General features: G+C 55.4%; 1 protein-coding gene across 1 annotated transcript in view; it reads right to left on the bottom strand.

The window, feature by feature from the left end:
• The window catches only part of Kiaa1671 (KIAA1671 ortholog), a 146,555-nt gene that overhangs the window by 5,091 nt on the left and 118,569 nt on the right, over positions 1 to 22,895 (bottom strand). Inside the window, 6 exon segments of the mRNA XM_052755008.1 lie at positions 1,568 to 1,671; positions 3,176 to 3,318; positions 3,935 to 4,053; positions 5,677 to 5,851; positions 8,080 to 8,326; positions 11,437 to 11,555. Coding sequence (XP_052610968.1) covers positions 1,572 to 1,671; positions 3,176 to 3,318; positions 3,935 to 4,053; positions 5,677 to 5,851; positions 8,080 to 8,326; positions 11,437 to 11,555 — 903 coding nt within the window. The 3' untranslated portion in view covers positions 1,568 to 1,571.

Below are 22,895 nucleotides of genomic sequence, written 5' to 3' on the forward strand. Positions count from 1 at the left end.
TAGCCTCATCTAGAGTTCGACAGACAGTGCTGGAGCGGGGGAGCCCTGAGAAGCATCTGCAGGGCACTGGCCTAGCATGAGACTCTGAGCTCCAGGGAGTGCCCCCCACCCCACCCCAGAAACACCCCAAAACAGACCAACAGGGTGGGGCCTGCAGAGTCCAAACAGTACCACGTCCACTCAGGCCGGGCTTTGCTTTTTGTGATTCAGGGGTTAGGCCTCTCCTGAGCACACCCAGGCCAGCTTCTACAGTACACACCCCACTCTCCATGTGGGGGCACAGTAGTACTCCCCCCATCTCTTACATTCTCAGGTAAGCCGAGGGACCCCACCTCTGCAGGTGAAGACAGCAGAGCACGCAGCAATCTGAGTGCATGACTTCTAAGTAAACTCAGCCCTACCTGCCTGGCCACCCCCAATCTGCACGGTCAGCCAACCCCACAGTGATGATGCACCTCTACTGAGCATGTGCAGATGTGACAGCATCGCCTAGACAACAGCAAGGTTGACAAGACCACCCCACCGGCACACACTGTATGAGGTGTCAGAAGTCATCCAGGTGACTTCAAGGGCTGCCGGCGAGATGGCTCAGGGGGTAAAGAGGCTTGCTAGGCAAGCCTGAAGACCTGAGTTCAAATCCCTGGGTCCCACATACATGTGGAAGGAGAGAACTGACTCCGCAGAACTGTTCTCTGCACATGCACCATGACACACGTGCCCTCACACACCACGTGCTTATATAACAATAAATACGACTTAAGTGCTCAGGAGGATGTGGGGGTTCTACGCAGACCACAGACATTTCACACCCAGCACTTTAGGGTCCTCAGATCTTGGTGCAGTGGAGCCTTCGAATGGATCTCAGGTGGATACCAAGGGACGGATTATATAACAGTCTCCAATTAAAGTTTAATCACACAGCTTGCACACTACAGACTTCCCTATGCAAACCTCTGAAACTTCTCCGGCTAAGCCGGCCTTTCATGTCCCTGCCTTTCCCAGGGGCTTGGAGGGCAACAGGGAAGTCAAGGTCTTGAGGTCAGAGCCCCGGTTACCTGATGTCTGCTGTGGGATGGGCTGTATGTCAAGTGTGTTGCTCTGATTGGTCAACAAATACAACACTGACTGGCCAGTAGCCAGGCAGGAAGTATAGGCGGGACTAACAGAGAGGAGAACTGAGAGAACAGGAAGGCGGAGGGAGACACTGCCAGCCGCCGCCATGACAAGCAACATGTGAAGATGCCGGTAAGCCATGAGCCACGTGGCAAGGTACAGATTTATAGAAATGGATTAATTTAAGATATAAAAACAGTTAACGAGAAGCCTGCCATGGCCATACAGTTTGTAAATAATATAAGTGTCTGTGTGTTTATTTTATAAGTGGGCTGTCGGATTGCCAGGGCTTGGCGGGCCCCGGAGAGAAAACTCCAACTACAAATGCCCTTCGCCAGGCTCTTTACAGGAATCTAGAACACCCACCTTTCTGTGACCGCCTCCCTCCTGAGGCTCCCAGACCCCAGGGGCCTCAGCACGCCCGCCCCCCCCCACTCCATCCCCAGGGTCCTACCTGGTCAAGCTTGATTGTCGTCATACAGGCTCTGTCTGTCATACAAGCTCTGTCTCTTCTTGGATTTCAGCTCCTTCAGCCACTGGGGTGAGGCCTCTTCTGACCTGAAGCCACAACGCCTGTCTAAGTCCAGGGAGAACCACACCCTGGTTCCTCCAGGGCAGGGCAACACGGCCTCCAGCCCTCCGTCTGCCATGCTGCCCTGCCTCTGTGTGAGTCTGTCTGTCTGTCTATCTGTCTGTCTATGTGTGCAGCTGACTTATTTTACAGTCCCACAGAGAGAGCCCCTGGCCCAGGCAGGGCTTAGGGAAGTTGCTGACATGGTTGGGCAGTGCAGGGATAATGGATGAGGTGACTTGGAGGTGTGAAGTCAGCATGATCCCTCAGCATGATCTGTCCCTTGGCCTTGAAATGAGACAGACTGCTCAGGGTCCCCAGACTTCAGGCCCAGCCTTGCCTGATGGCAGAGAAGGAGGCCCAAGCCCAGGTCCACAGATGCCTCTAGGACCCCCCCTCCATTCCCAGGACAGTGAGCACACCTCTGTGAGAGCTGCCTTGCTCTGACTTTGCCTTTCTCCCCCCACAAGACCGTCTCTGTGCCTTGGTCACATGCCCTGCTAGCAGGCCCTGAGCACACAGCAGAGCTGTACCTGGAATTCTCTCATCATACCGTGAGGCCCAACTAATCATCAAGACTCAGGAAAAGTATATCTCCTGGAGGGAGGCCTTTCTGGGCACCCTCCTCCTCAGGTATGTGCTGTCAGCCCCTTCTGCCTGCAGGGGTCACAGAGCCAGGGAGTAAATGTGGCCAGCTGGGAGCTACAGACTGTCTTAGGTTTTAACATGGCAACAGCCACAGACAGAGGATAACAGAATGGCCATGGCTAATGTCAATAAAGCTTTATTGACTAGAGCAGACAGAGGGCCGGAAAGAGCCTGTGGGTTGCAGTCTGCTGACTTTTGCTCTCCTGCAGCATGACTGCCCTACACCCCTACATCAGGAGTCCTGATTTTTATGCCCTAACTTAGCACAACCTATCTCCAAGATGAGACTTTTATACACTGGGCCAAGGAAAGGGCTTCTTACACAGTTACCGCTTCAACTTCATGGCTACCCCTGGAGGTCACAGGGTCACCAAACCAATTTCACAGATGAAGAAAGTAAGGCATGCCATGGTCACGTGGCTTTTTCAGCTCACAGGGCACTTCACAGCAGGGCCACCATCAGCTCCGGCCTGAGAGCTGAAACTGGGCTACATGGGTCTCATCTGTGCACAGAATCAGCCTGACGGGGGTGGAGCAGCTGCCTCCTCCATGAAGGGCAGCGGACTGGTTAGGCCTCCTGACTCTCCCAAGATACAGGTGCTCCCCAAACATAAGAGGAGGCAAGGTGCCTCCGTGTCCAACTATCTACAGAGGGCTGTACCCGGCACGGGTTCCTGGAAATGTGGCCTGGAGTTTTGGGTCAGGTGTGGGAGGAGGGAGAAGAGAGGCCTTGAGATTCCTGCTGTCTCCCCCCCCGGGCTGCAGTTGTAGCTGAGTACAGAGTGCACCCCCATCTGAAACCCACACACAGCACACAGCACTCGGAAGCATCCCCGTCCTCACCTCTCGTCTCTGTCTGTGCTGGAAGGCAGCACCCGACTGCCCAGCACCCCAGGCTGGAAGGGCGACTTCGGGGTCTTGGGCTGGGGTGCCCAGCTGAGAGACTCGCCAGGACTGTCCACTTCCGGCCTCTTGTGGAGCTGAGCCTGGGGAGAGAGGAGGGCCCAGTGTAGCTGTCTGGGGACAAGTCCCATCTAGCAGCGGTCCCACGGCGACACCTCACAGAGCAGTGGGGAATCGGAGCTACAGAGTGACCCAGGTGGGAAGTATGGGGACTGAGAGGTCGACAGCCTCGTCCCAGGGGAGGCTCCAACAAAATCACTCCCGCATCTATATAGTGACACGAAGCCTGTGACACCCGAGTCCCACAAGCACGCGGCAGGGGCGACTGCCCCCCACCCCGACTTTGGGGAACGGGCTGGAAAGGGGTGACTGAAGACCGTGTGGACAGGATTCCTCTGGGGGAAGCTGGGCAGTGTCACATCCTGTCAGCCCAGCATTCCGATGGCAGATGGAGGCAGGAGGATGTTAAACGGATGTGCCGTGGAAGGGGGAGTGGGCAGAAGGGAAGGAGGGAGGCCGTTCAATAATGATCAATAGACAGGAAGGGAGGGAGGGAGGCCAAATAATGGACAGATGGAGGGAGTGAGGAGAAAAGGCGTTGGCTGGGTCATGAGGGACAGACAGAAGCGAGGGTGGACAGGAAGGGGGAGAGGGGTACAGGTGTTCACTCAGCAGGCTGCCCCCGGGAAACCCCAGTACCTTCAACACAGCTGGGTCCATGCCTGGGAACACAGGCATCCTCTGCGGATGGCTGACAGGGGTCCTCTCCACCTTGGGCGGCTCTTCATCCGACTCGTCCCTCCTGGGCGACTTCTCTTCTATTAAGAGAAGGGCTCTGGGTCATGCATGAGGACCAGGTTACCCCTGGTCCATCTGTACTTGGGCAGGGGCTTCCCACTCTCTTCTTCAGACACCGCCACCTGCCTGGAAACACGGCCACAAGCAGATCACCTCCTTTCGGGGAGGGCATAGGCTCCTCTGGCTCCTGCCACTTTGGAGGAATAATAAGACATCCTTGACAGAGGCAGAACGGGTGACAGAGACATGTCCCACCAACAGGAGCAATGTGGAGTGCTCCAGGGTCTCTTCAGAGAACTACCCAAGTCAGGGGCTGGGCTAGAGGCTTCCTGGTGATGGGGTGGTAGATAAGGAGTTTCTGGCTTCCTAAGAACTGGTCATCGGTAGAGCACAGCACGTCCTCTGGAGCCCCAGACTCAGCTGGACACTGGGCATGCCCAGAAAGGTCAGCCCCAGCCGTTTGTATCCCCTGGCCATGTGTTCGGGGCTCTGGAAGCCACAGGTTCTGCTGACAGGTCCCTGTGAGGGAACCTGCGTGTTCCTATGGTGGGCTGCATTTGCTCCAGGTGGCTCGGCATAGTTCTGGCCCTGCAGACACTCACCTATTTATTACTGATTGAGTTTGTGTACATGTGCATGTGTTCATGTGTAGGTACCAGTGTGTGTGTGGGGGGGGGTGGAGGTATGTGTGTGTGTTGGGGGGTGGAGGTGTGTGTGTGTGTGTGTGTGTGTGTGTGTGTGCATGCACATGGAGGTCAGAGACTGAGGGTGGACATCTGCATCAATCTCTCCTCATGCTATTCTTTGAGACAGTCTCTCTCACTGGATCTGGAGTTCACCAAGTCAGTTGAAGAGCTGGCCAGCAACCCTCAAGATGCTTTTGCCTCTGCTTACTCAAGGCTGGGGTTACCCGAGTACAGGGGTGCTGGGGATTTGAACTTGAGTTCTGGTGCTTGTCAAACAAGCTCTTTACACACCTCCCCAGCCCTTAACAGACACTTAACCTTCATTCGCTAACACGGCTGGACCATGAGATGCAATGACCCCAGCCCAAGTATTCATTCAGGCATCTGGTCAGAGGCCACACTTGGTCACACTACTGTCTGCCCTTTGTTTTGGGGGTTTTTTAATTTTTTGTTTTGTTTGTTTGTTTGTTTGTTTGTTTTGTTTTTTGAGACAGAGTTTCTCTGTGTAGTTTTGGTGCCTGTCCTAGATCTCGCTCTGTAGACCAGGCTGGCCTCGAACTCACAGAGATCCGCCTGCCTCTACCTCCCGAGTGCTGGGATTAAAGACGTGGGCCACCACCGCCCGGCTGCCCTTTGGTTTTTTAAAGAGAGTCACGTTATCACAGCTGGCCTGGAACTCACTCTGTAGACCAGGCTGGCTTTGCACCATGAAGATCTCGCTGCTTCTGTTCCCGAACCGCTAGGATTACAGAAAGGCACTACCCCACACGGATTCAGAACACATTTAAAACCCCACTTATGGCAAGTTCTACAGAACAAGAAACCAGTTCTACAGAACAAGCTTCCTGGGTCACTGTGCCCCAGCGTTCCGAATGGGTCATTCTTCCCAGGGTCTAACCTGAAGCCTGCCCGCCCAGAGCTACCGGTATGCAGGTCGAGGGGAAGGCGTGGTCGTACCTGTTGAGTCCTTGAACATCCATGTGCTGTGCGACTCCTCTTCCAAAGGGGACCGGCTCTCAGACTCACTGAACTGACTGCGCCGGAGCGAGTGGGAGATGGGAGCCCGGCGACGGCTTCGCTTACTCAGCTGCACCCGGGTCTTCAGGGCACTGGAGTCGAGGACGGAGGTTTGCTTTGGGGGTGGCGAGGAGGAGGTGGGGAGGAAACCGTCAGTGCAAAGCACCACCCACGGACTGTGTGCAGTCTTGTTCATACACAGAGTATTCTCAGGGGTGCATGTGTAGCAGGAATCTTAAAAGTTCTTATTAATAAAATCAAACTGGTGCTAGTTATTGGGGTGAACACTGGAAGATCAGAGAAACAGAACAAGCTACAGCTTCCTCGCCTCACCAGTTCCTCAGCTGATTCTGTTTCCTCAGACTGGAAGCCTCTGTGTCCTCATCCAGAATGGATCTCAGCTGAACTGCTGCTCAAAAGCCTAAAAGCTTAACCAGCTCTAGTGCCTGGTTTTCACGCCTTATATACCTTTCTGCTTCCTGCCCTCACTTCCTGGGATTAAAGGCATGAGTCACCATGCCTGGCTGTTTCCAGTGTGGCCTTGAACTCACAGAGGGATCTCTGCCTCCTAAGTGATAGGATTAAAGGTGTGAGTGCCACCATTTTCTGGCCTCTGTATCTAGTGGCTGTTCTGTTCTCTGACCCCAGATAAGTTTATTAGGGTGCACAATATTTTGGGGAACACAATGTCACCACATGCATGGGCTGGTGTGCCATGCTCCAATGGCACCCTCGACGCCGTTAGCCTCAACTTCCCCATGGAAATCATGCAGGAAGTGCCCAAGAATGGCACTGACACACGGGACAAATGGCACACAGCCTGTGACATCACCCAGGCATGGGGGCAAGTATATACCAGGAGCATAATCCATGCCTGGTTTCTGTCTGTTGAATGCATTGCTGAGTGCATCTGTCTTTATGACAACCATATTCATGGAGTCCCTGAGCCGAGAGGTACTCACTGGGACCCCCATGATAATCCAGAGTGCAGGTGGCAGGGGAGGGACCACCTACAGAGCACCAGTAAGGGTGAACTTCCATGTTCACAGGGCCACCCTGGGACATCTCTCTGATCAGCTTCCAAATGGTCCCCACAGGATACCCAAGTCATGGTGGCATCCCACAAAGACCTCAGTTTACCTCATACTTAGGGCCACCAGCCTGTGTACGGGCAGACTCAGCAGCCATGTCAACTTGCTAATCTAAAAGGCAGGCAGGGGATGTTACCCCTTGGTTATCAGTATGGGCATGAGATGGAGCCAGCTACCAGGGACCGGGGGCTGCTGATGTCGACATTGTTGCTTAGGATGGGTTCTAAGAGGAAATGCTCGGGGTTCAAAAAGGAATGTCCAGCGAGACATCTGTGTCATGTGACACATACCATATACACACACATGAGCTGCAGCAAGGCTCGGCAATAGTGAGACCTCGGTGCATGATTGCTGAGTGAATGGCATATCGCATCACCTACTGACATCCTTACAACACCCAGAGAGATGGGCGCCATGCCTGTTCACATGGCAGTGTCCTGGAAGACTCATCTGAGGTCTTTTTGTCTCACCTCTGATCTAGAGATGCCAGAGGAAAGACCTTGGCTGTGTGTAGGCTGTGGGTCCCCTGGGAGGCCTATTAGAAGCCCCTCAGGGGCACCAGCTTCCCAAGAGTGAGGTCAGGGGCTTGGCCATGAGGAGTGAGGGGCCCTTGTAGGCTACAGTGATGGTTCCTATCCTCCTTGGAGGTTAGGGCTTCCGCAGCAGGGTGGAGTCCAGTTCTGGTCCTGAAGAACCCACAGCAGAACCAGCAGGACACTGTGGCTCAGGACAGTGGGCACCTGAGGGGTGACTGTGTGTGGAGCCTAAGCAAGCTCGGTTCTGGGGGAACCCCCAGAAGGGGACCTGCGCCTGGAACAGCTGTCACGGAGAGCCCTCCATGTTTGGTGCCCACGTTCTGCTGAGTGAGGACCTGAAGAGGCTCTTCTCTGTGTTTGTCCCGGGCTGCGCACAGCCAGGAACTGCAAACCGCAGGCAGACCTGTGAGCGCTCACGGCAAGCTGTGCCTTGGGTGCCTGTGATCACCTCTGAAGCCGTGGAGCCGGATGTGCTAGTTACTAGTGAGTAAGGCAGTTGAGGATCAGAGAGGTGAGGACATCGGTCTCAAGCCACACAGCTAGTCTGGGGCCGTCCTATGCTAAAGGAGGGTCCCTACCTAAGGCTGTGTCCCGTGCCCACCACACGGGTTCTTGGCATATGGCCCCCATCCCGGTGGGGTGGTGATCGTGCATAGGCCACGGCTTCCTTTAAAAATAAGAAATGGCTGCTTCCACCCCCCCAGCTTCAGGCTTACATGGATGAAGGAAAAGTCATCCTCTCTCTCTGCTGGGCACGCGTCTAACGGAGGTGGCCCTTCTGGGCCATCTGTGGACTCCAGCTCGGAACTGGAGCGGTCCGCGCTGGAGCTGCGCCGGTCTCGGGAGCTGTCGCGCTGATCCACTGACGTGGACTCCGTGTACGAGGACAAGTGGTTACTTGGTGGCTGCTTCCCGGTAGACGCGGCACTGCTGTCGGGAGATGACGGGGACTCGGGGCCGAAACTGCAAGGAGAGGCGGAAGGTGGCAGCGGTCACAGGGGGGCCTGGGACACTCCACCCCAAGCACAAGGGGTCGTGGACAGGGGGTTCCACATGCTCAGACTCAGGGGACCACAGGGGTCTTCCTCCTGGCAACGGCGGCCAGGGGTCCATTGTCCACGGGACACCGGCACAGGTGGCCAGGGAGAGCCCAGGCCGGAACCAGGAGCGACGGCGGCGCACCTGGAATCTCCGCAGGAGGAGGCAGAAGCAGGAGGGAGGGTCAGGGGTTGGAGGCTATCATGGGCTACACAGCAACCACCTGTGCTCAGAAACCAAACACAAACAAATAAATAAAATAAAAAAGGAAGAAAGAGAAATAATAAAATAAAAATGAGAGGCAACACAGGCTGCGGGGAGGGATGTGTGAGCCTCCAAGGCTCTGATGAGAAAAGAGGGTCAGGTCAGATGCCTCAGAACTCGGGTCCTTCTGCGTGGCGCAGACAGGCAGCTAGGCTTGCTGGGATGTGTCAGTCCACTTCTAACACTGACCACGGAGACCTTTCCCAAGACAAAACACACTTCACCCGCCTCTGTGGGCTCCTTTGGTGTGGCCTGCACAACACCTGAAATCGTGTGGGGGTCTCCTGTGGGCAGCTCAGGCTGCATTTCCACTGGGCAAAGGCAAGGGGGTCAGAGGGTCCCTAATCACCAGAAGAGAAGACTGGGCCTTCTGCTCCAGCCAACGGCTGCCTCAGCCAGCCAGACAGCCAGCCACCCACTCACTGGCTCGCTCGCTCACTCACTGAGAACCCATGCTCCCAGCTCCAGGGCTTTCATACTTGGGGTATGAAGACAGGAAAGGTGCAAACCCAGAGGCTGAGGGAAGAGCCACCCTCGGGCAGCAGGGGGCGCCACTGTCCAAGGCAAGAGAGCCTGGTCCCGGAGGCTGCAGTTCCTCTGGAGGACAGCGGGGGGCGAATAGCCTCGGAAGAACCAAGGTCTCAGTCAGAGGTCTTGAGACAGAATCTGGGGGACTGGGGGGACCGCGGGGCTCGGGGTCCCTTAGGAGACAGGAACAAGTTCCAGCACAGATCCCCAGGCAGTTGGGGGCTCCTGCGGGGGCACTTACAGAATCACTCAAGGAAGCTCGCTACACACGTAAGTCATAGGTTAGCAGAGGGGGAGGTAGAGAGGGGAAGAGTCCCGCTGGGTGGTTCCATTTCTCCTCTCACCCACTTTTAATGCAGCTCTGACAGCGTGACTCAGCAGAACGGTCAGCAGCTCCCCCACCCCCACCGCCACCCTAGCAGTGACCCAGCGGAGGAGCAGTCAGAGCCCCCCAGCAGCGGGAGAGATGGGGTCCCAGGTTCAAGTCCAGCTCAGCTACTACTGATATACATGTTCTTGACTCAGGCCCCTGCCTCTCTCTGAGCCTCAGTTTCCCAGCCTTGCATGATGTCCACAGACCACAGGGCTAGTCAGTCAGGCATGCACTGAGCCTGTGGCAGATGCCGGAGCACCTACCCTTCCTATGGAGGAGGAAGGGGCCTATGGGGAAGGGTCATCTCATCCAACCTGCACCCCCATTCGGGAGGGGTGGGTTCACAGCTGCTTCCCTTCAGCAGTTTGCAATCGCTGCCCCGGGAGTTCCCTCCCAGCCAGGCAGAAGAAGGTCCTGCAGGTCATATACACGCACACAGGACTTACGGACCAGTTCGTGCACTAGCAGGTACAAACACACACAGACATCTGAAAGCATCTAGAGAGACGCAGACCGGCAGATGCCGGTGTGACCCTGCGTTAGGGCCGAAGGGTCCTCTGGTTTTGCACTTGGGTAGTATTGTTACTGTTTGTTGTTGTTGTTGTGTATGTTGGCTTCCTGGGCTTGGGAGGGCTGCTGTCTGTGGGTCTTCAGCATGTTTTCACTGTGGGAAAACCCCCCCAGGGCACAGGGCTAATCCCCGAGTGACATACACTACACTCAATGCTGTGCAGGTGGCCCGGGTCTCACGTTGGGGAGACCAGACTTTGACAGTGTGATATGACAGAGTCATCTACAAATGGTTTTTGTGTGTTTGTTTGTGTGGGGTTTTTTTTGCTTTTTTTTTTTTTTTTTTGAGACAGGGTTTCTCTGTGTAGCTTTGGAGCCTGTCCTTGAACTTGCTCTGTAGACCAGGCTGGCTTCAAACTCACCGAGATCCGCCTGCCTCTGCCTCCCGAGTGCTAGGAGTAAAGGGTGTGCCACCGCCGCCGCCGCCCGGCAGCCTGCAAATGTTTTAAGACCCAAGTGGAGTTGACCTTGGATGCACGTGGAGAACCTCAGGCTTGTCAAGCCTGAGAATATTGTCACCACAAGGGACCCAGACCATCACCTGCACTGCTGGTCTGCCATCTGCCTCCTGTTCACAAGGGTCTGTCCCTGTGTGTCAGCCTGTCACAGCGTGGGTGTCTGTATGTCTGTCCTTGTGGGTCTCTGTCTCTGTGGGTCTGCCTGTTCCTGCATGCTCCTGGCTGTGTCCAGGCCACTTGCCTGTCGTCAACAGTTTGCACTTTATTTCCATCTTTTTGTGGCTTTCTAATGCCCTTTATTACAACAATGGCTTCCTCCTGCTAAAATTTCTTTAAAAATGCAGAAATCTCTGAGTCAGTCTCATAGATTCTGTGCTGACGAGTTTTATGTCAACTTGACACAAGCTAGAGTCATCGAAGAGGAGGGGGGTCTCAATTGAGGAAATGCCTCCGTAAGAATGGGCTGTAAGACGTTTTCTTAATCAGTGATTGATGGGGGAGGGCCCAGCCCATGGTGGGTGGGGCCACCCCGGGCTGGTGGCCCTGGGTTCTATAAGTAAGCAGGCTGACCAAGCCATGGGGAGCAAGCCAGTAAGCAGCACCCCTCCATGACCTCTGCATCAGCTCCTGCCTCCAGGTTCCTGCCCTGTTTGAGTTCCTGTCCTGACTTCCTTTGGTGATGAACAGGGATGGGCAAGTGGAAGCTGAATTAACCCTTTCCTCCCCACGCTGCTTTAGGTCACCCGGTGGTTCACCACAGCAACAGAAACCCCTAACCAAGGCAGACTCGGCCCCAACTGCGTCGCCAGGTGCCTGGCAGCTCCATCCAGGTGTGTTCCTACCTGCCTCCATTCTGGCCCTGGTCTGCCCAGGTCCCATACTGGCTGTCGGCTTCGTGCACGAGGGTGTCAGTGTCCTTGGCCTCGGGGGCTCGCCTGGAGAAGCACTGCTTCAGCTGGTTCTGTAAGGAGAGGAGGAGGGATTCAGGCATGATCACACAGCACCACAGCACCCAGCTCCCCAATGCCCTCAGACGTGGCTCCCCATGTCAGGGCAAACGACACCAGTGCCCTGGTCTGCCAAGACATGACAGGAAGTGGCACTTTCCGGGTTCAGATGGGCAGTGTGGGTGCTGGAGGCAGCCCTGAAGTGAATCTGTCCGGCTTCCCGCCCGGGGCTCTCTGCTTCCAGATCCTCCATGATATGAACAAACCTATCTCCCGCAGACCACGCAGCCCCTGTGGCCCTCCCTCCCCAGTGGGGCTATGTGCTCTGGAACGGTCATCAGAGAAAACTTCTCTCTGTGAGCCTCCAAGTAACAAATGCACAGCCAGGCGCAGGGTCCTGCTGGGTCTCACCTGGCCTGTCAGTGTTCCTGTCCAACAAGACAGTGCAACCCATCTCTTCCCTCCTCAAAGCTCTACAAAAGCCAGGCAGGCCCGTTCCCACTTTCCAGGTTTACCAGCTGCATGCCAGCGTGGTCCAGCCCAGCACCCACCTGAGCAGCGGTGACCCTGAGCCCACAGCAAGTCACTGCTGACATGAGGCCCCCTCATGGAGCTCAGTCCCATCCTACTTTACAGCTGAGAGAGTGATGCCCTGGCCCGGTGGGGTGACATGCAGGCTGGGAGTGAGGGGACAAATCACCACGGGGCTGGCTACCAGCCCAGTCTGGTGCCTGACATCAGGGATGGCTCATGAGTCACCATGACACCTGTGCTCCTGACTTCCCCTACTCAGCGGGTTGGTACATGAAAGGCCTTGTCTTGTATCATCACCATGGAAACCAGCCACTGAGGCCCCGGAGCTCTCTCAAGAGTAACCAAGAGTGGCCTTGCTCACAGTGATTCAGGTGGCCTCTCAACCTGGCCTTTCAGTGATGCTCCCAGATACCATCTTTCGAAGAGGCCTAGGGAGGCGGGGGAGGGGGGAGGGAGAGAGAAGATCGACCTGGCAGGGCTCTATCTCAGCCCAGCAACAGAACACACAAGCCTGGGCCCACCTCTGCTGCAAAGGAGTTATAATGGGAGCTTGGGGTGAGGGGGCTCAATGGTAGAGCATCTGTCAAGACTACATACATACACTCACTCATTTATACACACACACACACACACACACACACACACACACACACACACAATCACCATGAACATTTTTACATAATCCATCCCCCAAACAAAACACCCTGACTGACTCCAGTCTGGGACCTTCTGTGGCTCAGTTTCTCCACATGCTCCTTGTGGCCAGAGAACACTCCACCATGTGGGACGCAGTGCTGGAGACATAACCTGTCCCAAGGATGGCGACTTCTAAGCAGCTGGTGGCTTTTATGCTCACAGTCAGCCACAGGGTGTGTGTGCATCCTCTGACGGTCAGACCATCTCAGTGAGCACTTCCCCGGGCACTGCAGAACAGCGTGGCCTGAAACAGGCTGATGGCAGATGGCGGCTGATGGCGGCTGACGGACCACTGTTGGGTCTGGGTGGTGGGTGGCTCCAGCTGGGACCATGTTTGTATTTTTACACCCAAGCTCTTGGGACACGTTCCCGGGCCTGGAACGCTTGAATCCTCCCTGGGACTCAGGAGTGGCCATGGCACCACCCTGAGCAGATGCCACAGATCGGGGCCTTCCCTAACTCCATCCCACCTCAATGCCAAGGCCTTCTGGCAGTTCTCATGGCTGCAAGGCCCTACGCCAGCCACTTTCCCAGAGGACTTGCGATGCTTAAATCTGTAGAAAATCTTACAACTCAAAGTTTGCTTGAAGGCAAGACCTTCCGCTGACCGAGCTTTGTCTCAGCTCTGCCCCAGCTCACTAAACGCGAGTGATGCTGGGCAAGCAGACAGACAAGCAAGCAAAAGCCTCTGTAGCAGCCGCCTCCCGGGTGTCACTGGGGTCAGGGCACATCTCCGTCACGTGCTTCTGGAGCACAATTTGTGGCCAACAGCATCCTTTCTGACGTAGGCAGTGGGGTCCTTCCCTGCCAGCAGCCCTCTTTCGAGACACGAATACCTACGTGGCCCTTCCTGTGACGGCGTGAGTGGACCATCGCTGTGGCCCTTCCTGTGACGGCGTGAGTGGACCGTCGCTGTGGCCCTTGGCACAGGTCTGCCTTAGACAGCTGCTGAGGCCTCTGGTGACGAGGGAAAATGTCCTTCCAGCAGAAGGTAAAAGAAACAGGAGGAGCCTGAGGGCAGGACAGGAGGCAGAGGGACAGCTGTGCCCCTCCCTCCCTGCAGGGGCTAAGCCAACGGCTTCTCCCCTCTTTCCAGCAGCACAGATCTTAAGCCCACTTGTCCAGAGTCTCCTTCCCCGCTCCTTCCCTCTGAAGCCTCTGGGTTTCCAGTGACTGAATGCTGAGCCCGGCTTTCCTGGCCTCTGGATGAGAAAATGGGTCCTTCACTCTCTCCTCTCCCATCTCCCTCCCCTCGGAGGGCTGTGAGGCCTCCACCACCCCTGTGAGGCCTCCACCATCCCTGTGAGGCCTCCACCACCCTGTGAGGCCTCCACCACTCCTGCACTATTATTTCCTTTTTTAAACCCCCGTAGAATGAATCCTTTCTTAAATGCTTTTATGTTAGAGACAAAGAACCTGCACGTTCCCTGGTGACATGTCTGTCTGTCCCTGTGTCCCCTGGTGACATGTCTGAAAACACATAACAAACTTGGTGGGGTTGATTCACATCTATCCTCCCCACACTTAGGGGACTGAAGCAGGAGGATTGCCATGAGTTCAGGGCTAGCCTGGGTTACATAGCGAGTTCTAGGCTAGCCAGAGCTTCATTGCTAGAGCCTATCCCGAAAATTTCAAAACAAAAGTAGGCACTAAAAGCACACCCGAGCAGTGGTAAGGAGAAGCTGGGTCTAGGGCAGATGGAGCCATCAACACCCCGATCCCTTCCACAGTTCTGCCAGTTCCAAATAAGGGGAACCAAATCCTAGACATCAGATCCAGGAGGCTCCTCAGAAGCCGTTCACTCTGTGCTTCACCTGCAGAGAAGGAGACTGAGGCACAGGAACTGAGCAGAATGTAGCTCTTGGCTTCCAAGATGGGTGAGAGGCAGGGTCTCCATCCGTGGGACCCACAGCTCTCTCCAGACCCCCAACCAACACCCACTTGCTCCACTTTTCCCACAATGCTCCAGGAGTTTCTGATAAGGACACACGCCTCGAAATACTCAGGAATCTGGGGTTTGAAAGCCCATTGGCTCGGCCCAGCTACTCGCCAGGCCCCAGGCCCACAGTGGGCGGGGGGAGCTCCTCCCAAGGCTTGTGCAGGAGAGACCAAGCTAGCACATACGTCTAAGGTTTGTGCCCGAACAAGTTAGAACATACGTCTCCCGATTTAAAACCTGCAGGTTTAGTTGAATCAGCAGGGTTAGTCCCCGAAGTTCATCTCAGAGAGGTGAGCAAACATACTCCTCAGGTTCCAGAACACAGCCACTCCCAGCAGGATTGGCCATCACTGCCAAACAGGAACAACAGCCTGAGCTGTGAAGAGGGGGATGACACCATGAAATACGGAGGCCAGGCCCAGAGACAAAAACGGCACTCACACAGAACGTCTGCCATCACAGAAAGATGTGTCTTGAACACCAGCTAACATAAAAACAATTAAAAAGGGTCCCAACAACAGTGTGCCAGGAAAGTGGTTCTGTGTAAACGAACAAGTACGCGTGAGTGTAAGCGAAGAAAACATCTAGAAGGTTCCATGGCAAGTCGGCCCCGGTGTGCTAAGAGTGAGACACTCCTTACTGACTGTGACTTTGCTCAGCACGCACGCTTGGCCTTCCACCTTCTGGATGAATCCCGAGATGAAACTGAATAAATCAGGTTCTACTCCTTCATGCTGACCTGATTCGTGAATCCTGAACTAAGGACAGCCAGAAGGGCCTTTTCACTCGGTGACCCACCCCAGGGTTATCAAGCTTCTATAAAGAAACAGATGGCACAGTTTGGGGTCTCTGGGCTAACGGCTACTCGGTCATCATTAAGAGGGCAGTGAAGGCTAGTTTGGCATTCAATGTCAACTGTCAATGAGACAGGGTCTAGAATCTGAGCATATCCGTGAGGGCGTTTACTTAGGTGGGAGACCCACCCACCCTACATGAGGGCAGCACCATCCCACGGGCCGGGTCTCAGACTGAATAAAAAGGAGGTGAGCTGAGTGCCAGCATCCATTCACCTCTCCCTACTTCCAGACTGTGGTGCCATTGACCTCACCCCACCCCACCCCCACCCCCAGCTGCCATCCACGCCTTCCTGCCACGATGGACTCCAGCTGCGAGCCTCAGGATGCTTTTGTTGGGTGTCTTGTGCCAGCAACAGAGTACTACCTAATACACCTGGAGAGTAAACAAACGCCCCTGACGTGTGCCATAAAACTTGATTATGAGCAGGAGGCTGGCAAGACCGCGTGCCCTCAGGCAGGGTTTTGTTGACTCCGGATCTGCAGCCCAAGGCCTTGGGAAAATGCCAGCCTGTAGTAGTTGTTGGATAAATACTGGGGATACATGTCTCTGCAAACGCATATATATATGTATATGTTGTAAAGTGAGGAGGAATGAGTTCCCAAACCAGGGAAGTTGATACTGTGGGGGAGGAATAGGGAGAACACCATGCCTGCATGTATTTTGGAGTGTCTGACACATCTCCGAAGAAAGAGCCCTGAGTCAAGCGGCCACAGCTGACAGAGCAGTTCCAGAGAATTCGAGAAGCCTGCCCCTCACCCCCAGCCACTCTACACCCCAGCTGGGTGGGGAGCCGTGCAGTCATGGACCCCACTGGCATGGGGACACCTGCTCTGTCTCTGTACTCTGAAGCCAACTGCCCCTCCCATGCTCAGGTCTGACCTGGGACACCAAAGTTGTACTCATTACTCATCCCAATGAGCCTGTGGTGTGTGGTGATGTATTGTGGTGTGTGGTGATGTATTATAAATAAAATCTGCCAGAATATCAGAGAGACAAAGGAACAAGCTACTGCCACCTCTTACCTCTAGGACTCCTCACACCTTATCTATCTTTCTCCGCCCAGCCATCACTTCCTGGGATTAAAGGTGTGTGTGTGTTTCCCAAGCAAAGGCATGAGATCTCAAGTGCTGGGATTAAAGGCGTGTGCCACCACTGCCTGGCTCTGTTTCTCCCCTAGACTGAGTCAATTTCCTACAGTCCAGGGTGGCTTTGAACTCACAGAGATCCAGACAGATCTCTGCCACCTGAGTGCTAGGATTAAAGGTGTGTGCCACCACTGCCTGGCATCTATGTTTGATCTAGTGGCTTGTTCTGTTCTCTGATCTTCAGGTAAATTTTGTTAGGGTACACAATATATCACCACAGTGGTGCAAGACCCTGTGTGGACCATTTCACAGGGGAGGAGACTGAGGTCCAGAGAAGGGATTCCAAGACCTCCAGATCTCCTGAATGGACTAGAAAGCCATAGGGCTGGATCGTGACCCTGAGGTTGGTGGATACCCAGGAGTGCTCACATTCCTGACTTCTTTGGCTTCTGAGGCGCGGATGGACCCCAGTAACTACTTCTCAGCTAGACTAAGAGCCAAGCAGGGCGAGAGTACTTAGTAACGAGCACTCAGGAAACATGCAGGAGGGAGAGAGGAAGAGAGGAGACAGACACACAGAGGACAAGCCCCAACCAGGCAGATGGGACACCGAGACACACCCAGGACAGAGGCATGTGTGTCTGTGCCTCAGAACCAGGGGGGCCGGATGGGCCCATCCGGGCCACAGCTCGGTGGTTCTGCGCTCACACCTGTGTGCACTCGGCTCCCATCCTAGATGACCTCCAGCCAGACACTGCCCTTCTCTGAGCCCTGTTTCATCTCCTGGTGAGTCAGTGGTGTGAGGCTGATGGTCTCAGCGACCCTCCAAGGCTTCAGATGAGGAGATGACGCCCATCTCTGGGGGCTTGAACCAAATCCAGTTTCACAAACACTCGATAGATCAGCTAATAGGGCCTGGCCGTGAGCAGCCCAAACCTCAACCTTTTGCACTGCAGATATGAAATGGACTCGTCCCAGCAGCCCCACGTGCAGGGGTGGAGCAAGCTAACCATTTTAAGCAAGACCCTGTGACCCAGCAGCCCTGGACAAAGCCAGCTCTGCCAGCTGCCAGCTGCAATGACCCTCTGCAACCTCAGTTTCTGCATCTGGAAAATGGGATGTGGGGTGCTTCGGGTGTTGGGGGAGTCTATTAAACATCGGACCAGAGTCTGCACATACTTGGCATGTGGACAGTGCTGAGCAGAGGCCAGTACAGGACGTGGTGCCCACGTCTGCGGACCAGCTGCCCAGGCATCTTACCGAACACCGTGACAGCATGCTAACAGACTCCCCATTCAGTCAAGACCCACAGATCCCTTAGTGTCCCCAACACTGCCAGGCTACCCCCCTGTGAGGGCAGCAGGGAAAGGAACCTCGTCCTAAAACGATCTGGGCTTCGGCTCTGCACAGCAGAACCATCACCACAGCCCATGGGCTACGGCAAGACGGCTCCGGCAGAGACACTCTGTCTCTGTGTCCGTGGGACAAGCTTTTCCCAAAAGTGACAGGGTCATGCCAGGCAGCTGGTCTGCGGGAGGAGGGTTTGGTTTCGGGGGTCGAATGTGCAAACCTGTCTTTCGGGAAGGCTATAAAGGGGGGTGACAGCTGTGCCGGCAGGCAGGGTCCCGCGGGACCCCGAGAACCCACGGGGCCTACACGCTGCGTCAGATAAGAGGCCAAAAGCTCTCTCGGCTTACCCTGGGGGCTACATCCTGAGAAGCGCGGCTTAAGAAAATATCTGAAGTGGAAAATACCATGAACACACCTCAGTCACTGTAGGTCCCAGCCTAGCCTGGCCCCAGCTGACGAGGGAAAGCCCACGGGAGCCCACGGGAGCCCACGGGCAGCGGCAGGGAGAGGGAGCCATGGCCTCCTGTTCTGCCTCCTTGTGCATTCTGTGACACGTGCGGGTGATAGGGAGCCAAGCTTAGGGGGGAATAATTACACAAAGGCCTGAGACTACACTGTCTCCTCTTGTGAAATCCACTCCCTACCAGTGCCCCCTCTGGCCTCCTCTGCCCCCCAGTGCCTCCTCTCCCTCCTCCCCAGTGCCTCTTCATCCCCACCCCAGGGATTCTTAAAACAGCCCAAGTGAGCCAAACTTGACTTCCTTTTCCAAACATCACATGTCAACTCTCTCCCGATTTATTTCGGGCAAGGGACCACGAGTCAGGTGACAGAGTTGCAGCCGGCGCGGAAGTGTGAGCCCACCAGAAAGCAGCAGGCTGGGTGTGTCACCACAGCCTCAGGACCAACCTCCAGCCCCCCAAAGTGAGAATGCTGCCTCTCCTGGGTGTGACGTGGCCACCGGCTCAGCCACACTTGCGGGATGCTCACACTATAAGGTCACCATGCGGCTCCATCCCCAGTGTTCCTAATTCACAAAACTGATCCACACAAACATAGATGCCTGCCACACACGCAGACACCAATGTGTGCACCCCAAACACACACACACAGCCTACATATTACACGCACATACATATATCCAAGTGAAGACACATGCACAAGTACAGACTACAAACTGTGTGCACACATGTATATGCGCACACACAAGAACTCACAAATACCCTCAAGCATCCAACTCACACACACTAATATAGAGGCGAGCACACAATATGCACAAGTGCATACACGTGAAACACACATCCACAGTCACACAATAAACACGCCCCAGAGACAATACCGGCACAACCATCGTTAATGGCAGAAAACACTACCTCGTGGCTATTCCATAAGTGTGCCTGGTTCACAGACAGCAGCCCACCGTTGTGTGGGAACGAAAGCGTGCGGCCATCGGAAACAGAGGAAGGGCCAGCAAAATGGATCAGCAGGTCAGGGCGTCCGCCACCAAGCCTGATGACCTGAGTTCAACTTCTGGTGCCCACATGGCAGGAAAAACGCCCGTGCTCTGGCCTTCCCACTCACACCACCACAGCACAGATACAGAACAGAAAAGTGAACGAAAAGAGAAACTGGTCTGGGAAGAGGACAGTGGCCGGGCAGAGTCAGTAGAGGGGAGTCCACAGCGCAAGGGCAGAAAAGGGGGGTCCGGGAGCCCCTGGCCCCCAGAGCCACACTAGCTGGCTTTCCTGGGCCTCACGAAAGGGAGGCCACACACAGACATTCACAGCAGCAGGACAAAGGGCTTGGAGCAGGGCGTGTGACACGGCCTTGAAGAGGGTCAGCTCTGTGTGTGACGGGGGTAGGGGGTTAGGGTGGGGGTCGGGGGGGGGCAGAGCAAGGACGGCCTGGACGCTGGATGCTTCGCCTCTAAGAGCGCTCACCACTGTGGGGGCTGAGGGGAAGTGGGCAGCTGGTCACAGGCCTGTGAGGCATCCAGGAGGCGGGCTGAGCTCAGAGCAAGGCCCCTCAGAGGGAGTCCCCGTCCCAGGGGGGAAGCAGCAAGCTTCCTGCTGCTGATGAACAGGAGCCCAGAGCCGCGGGGAACCAGCCACTCGGCCATCTTCCTCCTGCTTTTACCCGGGCTGTGTTCACAGACCTGCTGGGACCCCACAGCTGGAACCTCCCAGCTCCACTCGGCCAGCAGCTGCGGGGGAAACACCCAGCGGACACCCTCAGGCCTGTTTTCCATGGAGCTCAGTGAGCTTGTCATAGGGCTGGTGGGTCAGGACAGTTCAGCAGCCCTCAGCAGGCCTGGGCCACAGGACACAGGGATGAGTCTCCCTACTCCCTACCTGTCAGCATGTGCACATGTGTGTGTCTGCACATGTATGCAACGTGTGCACATATAAGTCCATGTGTGCACGTGTATGTTTAAATGTACGTACAGGAGCCTGTGCACATGAGTACGTGTCTCCATGTGTACACTACTGAGTATGCAAATGTATGTATGCATGCATGTGGTATGTGTGCACTGTGTCTCTCTGTGCATGTCTGCGTGTGTGTGCATATGGATATCTGTGTGTGCTCATGTGTGCCCTCACTGAGGTTCAGCTGATGCTGCAGGCTTTTAGTTACCTCACCAGCCCTGGCCGTGGCCTCAGGTCCCCTCAGCCACATGTAGCAGCCCTGAAACTATACATGCTCTTTGCACATGTCTGTCACTACACTGCCTTGAGTCACATAAGTCACTGCCTGTTCAGCTGTGAAGACCACTGGTGTCCACTGCAGTGTTACAGATGACCACTGGTGTCCACTGCAGTGTTAGAGATGATCTGCGGTGTTCACTGCAGTGTTATAGATGATCACTGGTGTTCACTGCAGTGTTACAGATGATCACTGGTGTTCACTGCAGTGTTACAGATGATCACTGGTGTCCACTGCAGTGTTACAGATGACCACTGGTGTCCACTGCAGTGTTAGAGATGACCACTGGTGTTCACTGCAGTGTTATAGATGATCACTGGTGTTCACTGCAGTGCTATAGATGACCACTGGTGTCCACTGCAGTGCTATAGATGACCACTGGTGTTCACTGCAGTGTTATAGATGACCACTGGTGTTCACTGCAGTGTTACAGATGACCACTGGTGTCCACTGCAGTGTTATAGATGACCACTGGTATTCACTGCGGTGTCATTTGTTAGACAGAAAAGCTGTCTGTTAGACAGAAGAGCCTGAGTGTCCAAAAGTCAGCGGGTCTGGCTGAACAAAGAGCCGTAACACCCACAAGTGGGTCCCGTGCAGCCGACAAACAAGGCCTGTGCTCACAGGCCTGAGGACCAGCCCCAGCAGAGGGTCGGGATCCAGCCCCAGAGCACCCGAGCTGAGCAGTCGCTGACCTGGCTGTCTGTAAGGACGGCACATCATCCCTTCCAAGTGTGAAACCCAGGCCTGGCCAGAGCAGAATCCGGAGCTGGAGACGGCAGACCAAGTGAGGAGTGTGGGTGGGTGGAGGGCCCCGGGGTGAGCGGCGCTGGGCAGAGCCCAACCTCGGGATTCTCCCAACAACTGGCAACTACCCCCCAAGCTCCACAGAAGGGAGGAAGGGGGCTTCCAGGGTCTGACTTTGGGGGCAACAGGATGAAGTGCAGAGAGGGAAGAGAGAGAAGCTGGGGATTCAGGGACAAGAAGAAGGGGCAGCGTCTCTCTGCTCTCCAGGAACTCCAGGAGTCAGGTGGTAAAGGACGCGGCCTGTGAGAGCCTCGAAGGTGAGCATGGACACACAGGCTCTGGGGCCCGAGAGGCAGGTTCCTTGGGGTCTGGCAGACCCAGACCTTGGTCTGAGCTCCCTGGATCTAGAAGCTGTGTGACCTTGGGCCAGTCACTTCACTTCTCAGAACCTCAACTGTCCAGTGTCCAGGCTCACAGTGTGGAGGCTGCTGGGTCACGGGGAGTGTGGAGCACTATGACAGGCACACGGGAAATGCTCAGAGGTACGGGGAAATGCTCAGAGGTGACGGCGATCTTCAGTTCAGTGGGTCAGAGGAATTGCCTCTGAAGCCTAAGAGGTTGGATGACTGAGGGATTGGCTAAGTAAGAGCTTTCAGGAACTGGGCTGCTCTGGGATTCCTGGTAGGGATGGCAGGAGGCGGGGCTGCTGTGAAGTGGGCGGGGTTTATAGGAACCATTCGGCAGCAGTGACTGCAGCAGCTTCCAGAAAACAACCCTCCCCCCACCAGCAGCAAGCTTGTGCGGTCTCATGCGGGAGGGCAGAGCAGGCAGCACCCCAGGTGACAGATCCCCGCCCAGACTCCCACGGCAAAGCTCTTCAAGACACCGCACTCCCACTCGCAGGCAGCTGGAGGTCCCGGGCTGACAACCATCCCACGCCAGCTGGCCCCAGGACTCACTCAGGCCTGCCTCTGGCGGCTCCTCCCTGGAGTCATCCAGGTGAGAAGCCACACCACACCGGTTCATGGATGCCTTCCCCACCTCTACACTTAGCGCCCAGGAGCAGGAGCTGTGACCCTGCACTCCACCCTCCCTCCCAGCTGCTCCAAACCATAGCCCCTTCACATGCTGGTAAACTACCCACTTCCAAGCAGGCACACGGTGCCTACTCTATGCAGATAAACACGGAAGCTAAGCTATGCACGCAAGTCCAGGGGACTCTCAGTGGGCAGAAGGCCAGGGTCACTCAAACAGTCCCCACAGTACTTGGTTCTCATTTTTTAAACACCAACTGGTCGCCCACTGTCCCACATAAGACCCTTTCTTGCTGGCCCGTCTCATCAATGTGACACTTGAGGGTTAAAAAAAAAAAAAAAAATCAAATTTGAGGGGGCTGCAGAGATGGTTTCAGCGGTTGAGAGCACTGACTGCTCTTGCAGAGGACC

The sequence above is a fragment of the Peromyscus californicus genome, unplaced genomic scaffold (assembly GCF_007827085.1).
Source record: "Peromyscus californicus insignis strain IS unplaced genomic scaffold, ASM782708v3 Scaffold_2__1_contigs__length_46816999, whole genome shotgun sequence".
Lineage (NCBI taxonomy): Eukaryota > Metazoa > Chordata > Mammalia > Rodentia > Cricetidae > Peromyscus > Peromyscus californicus.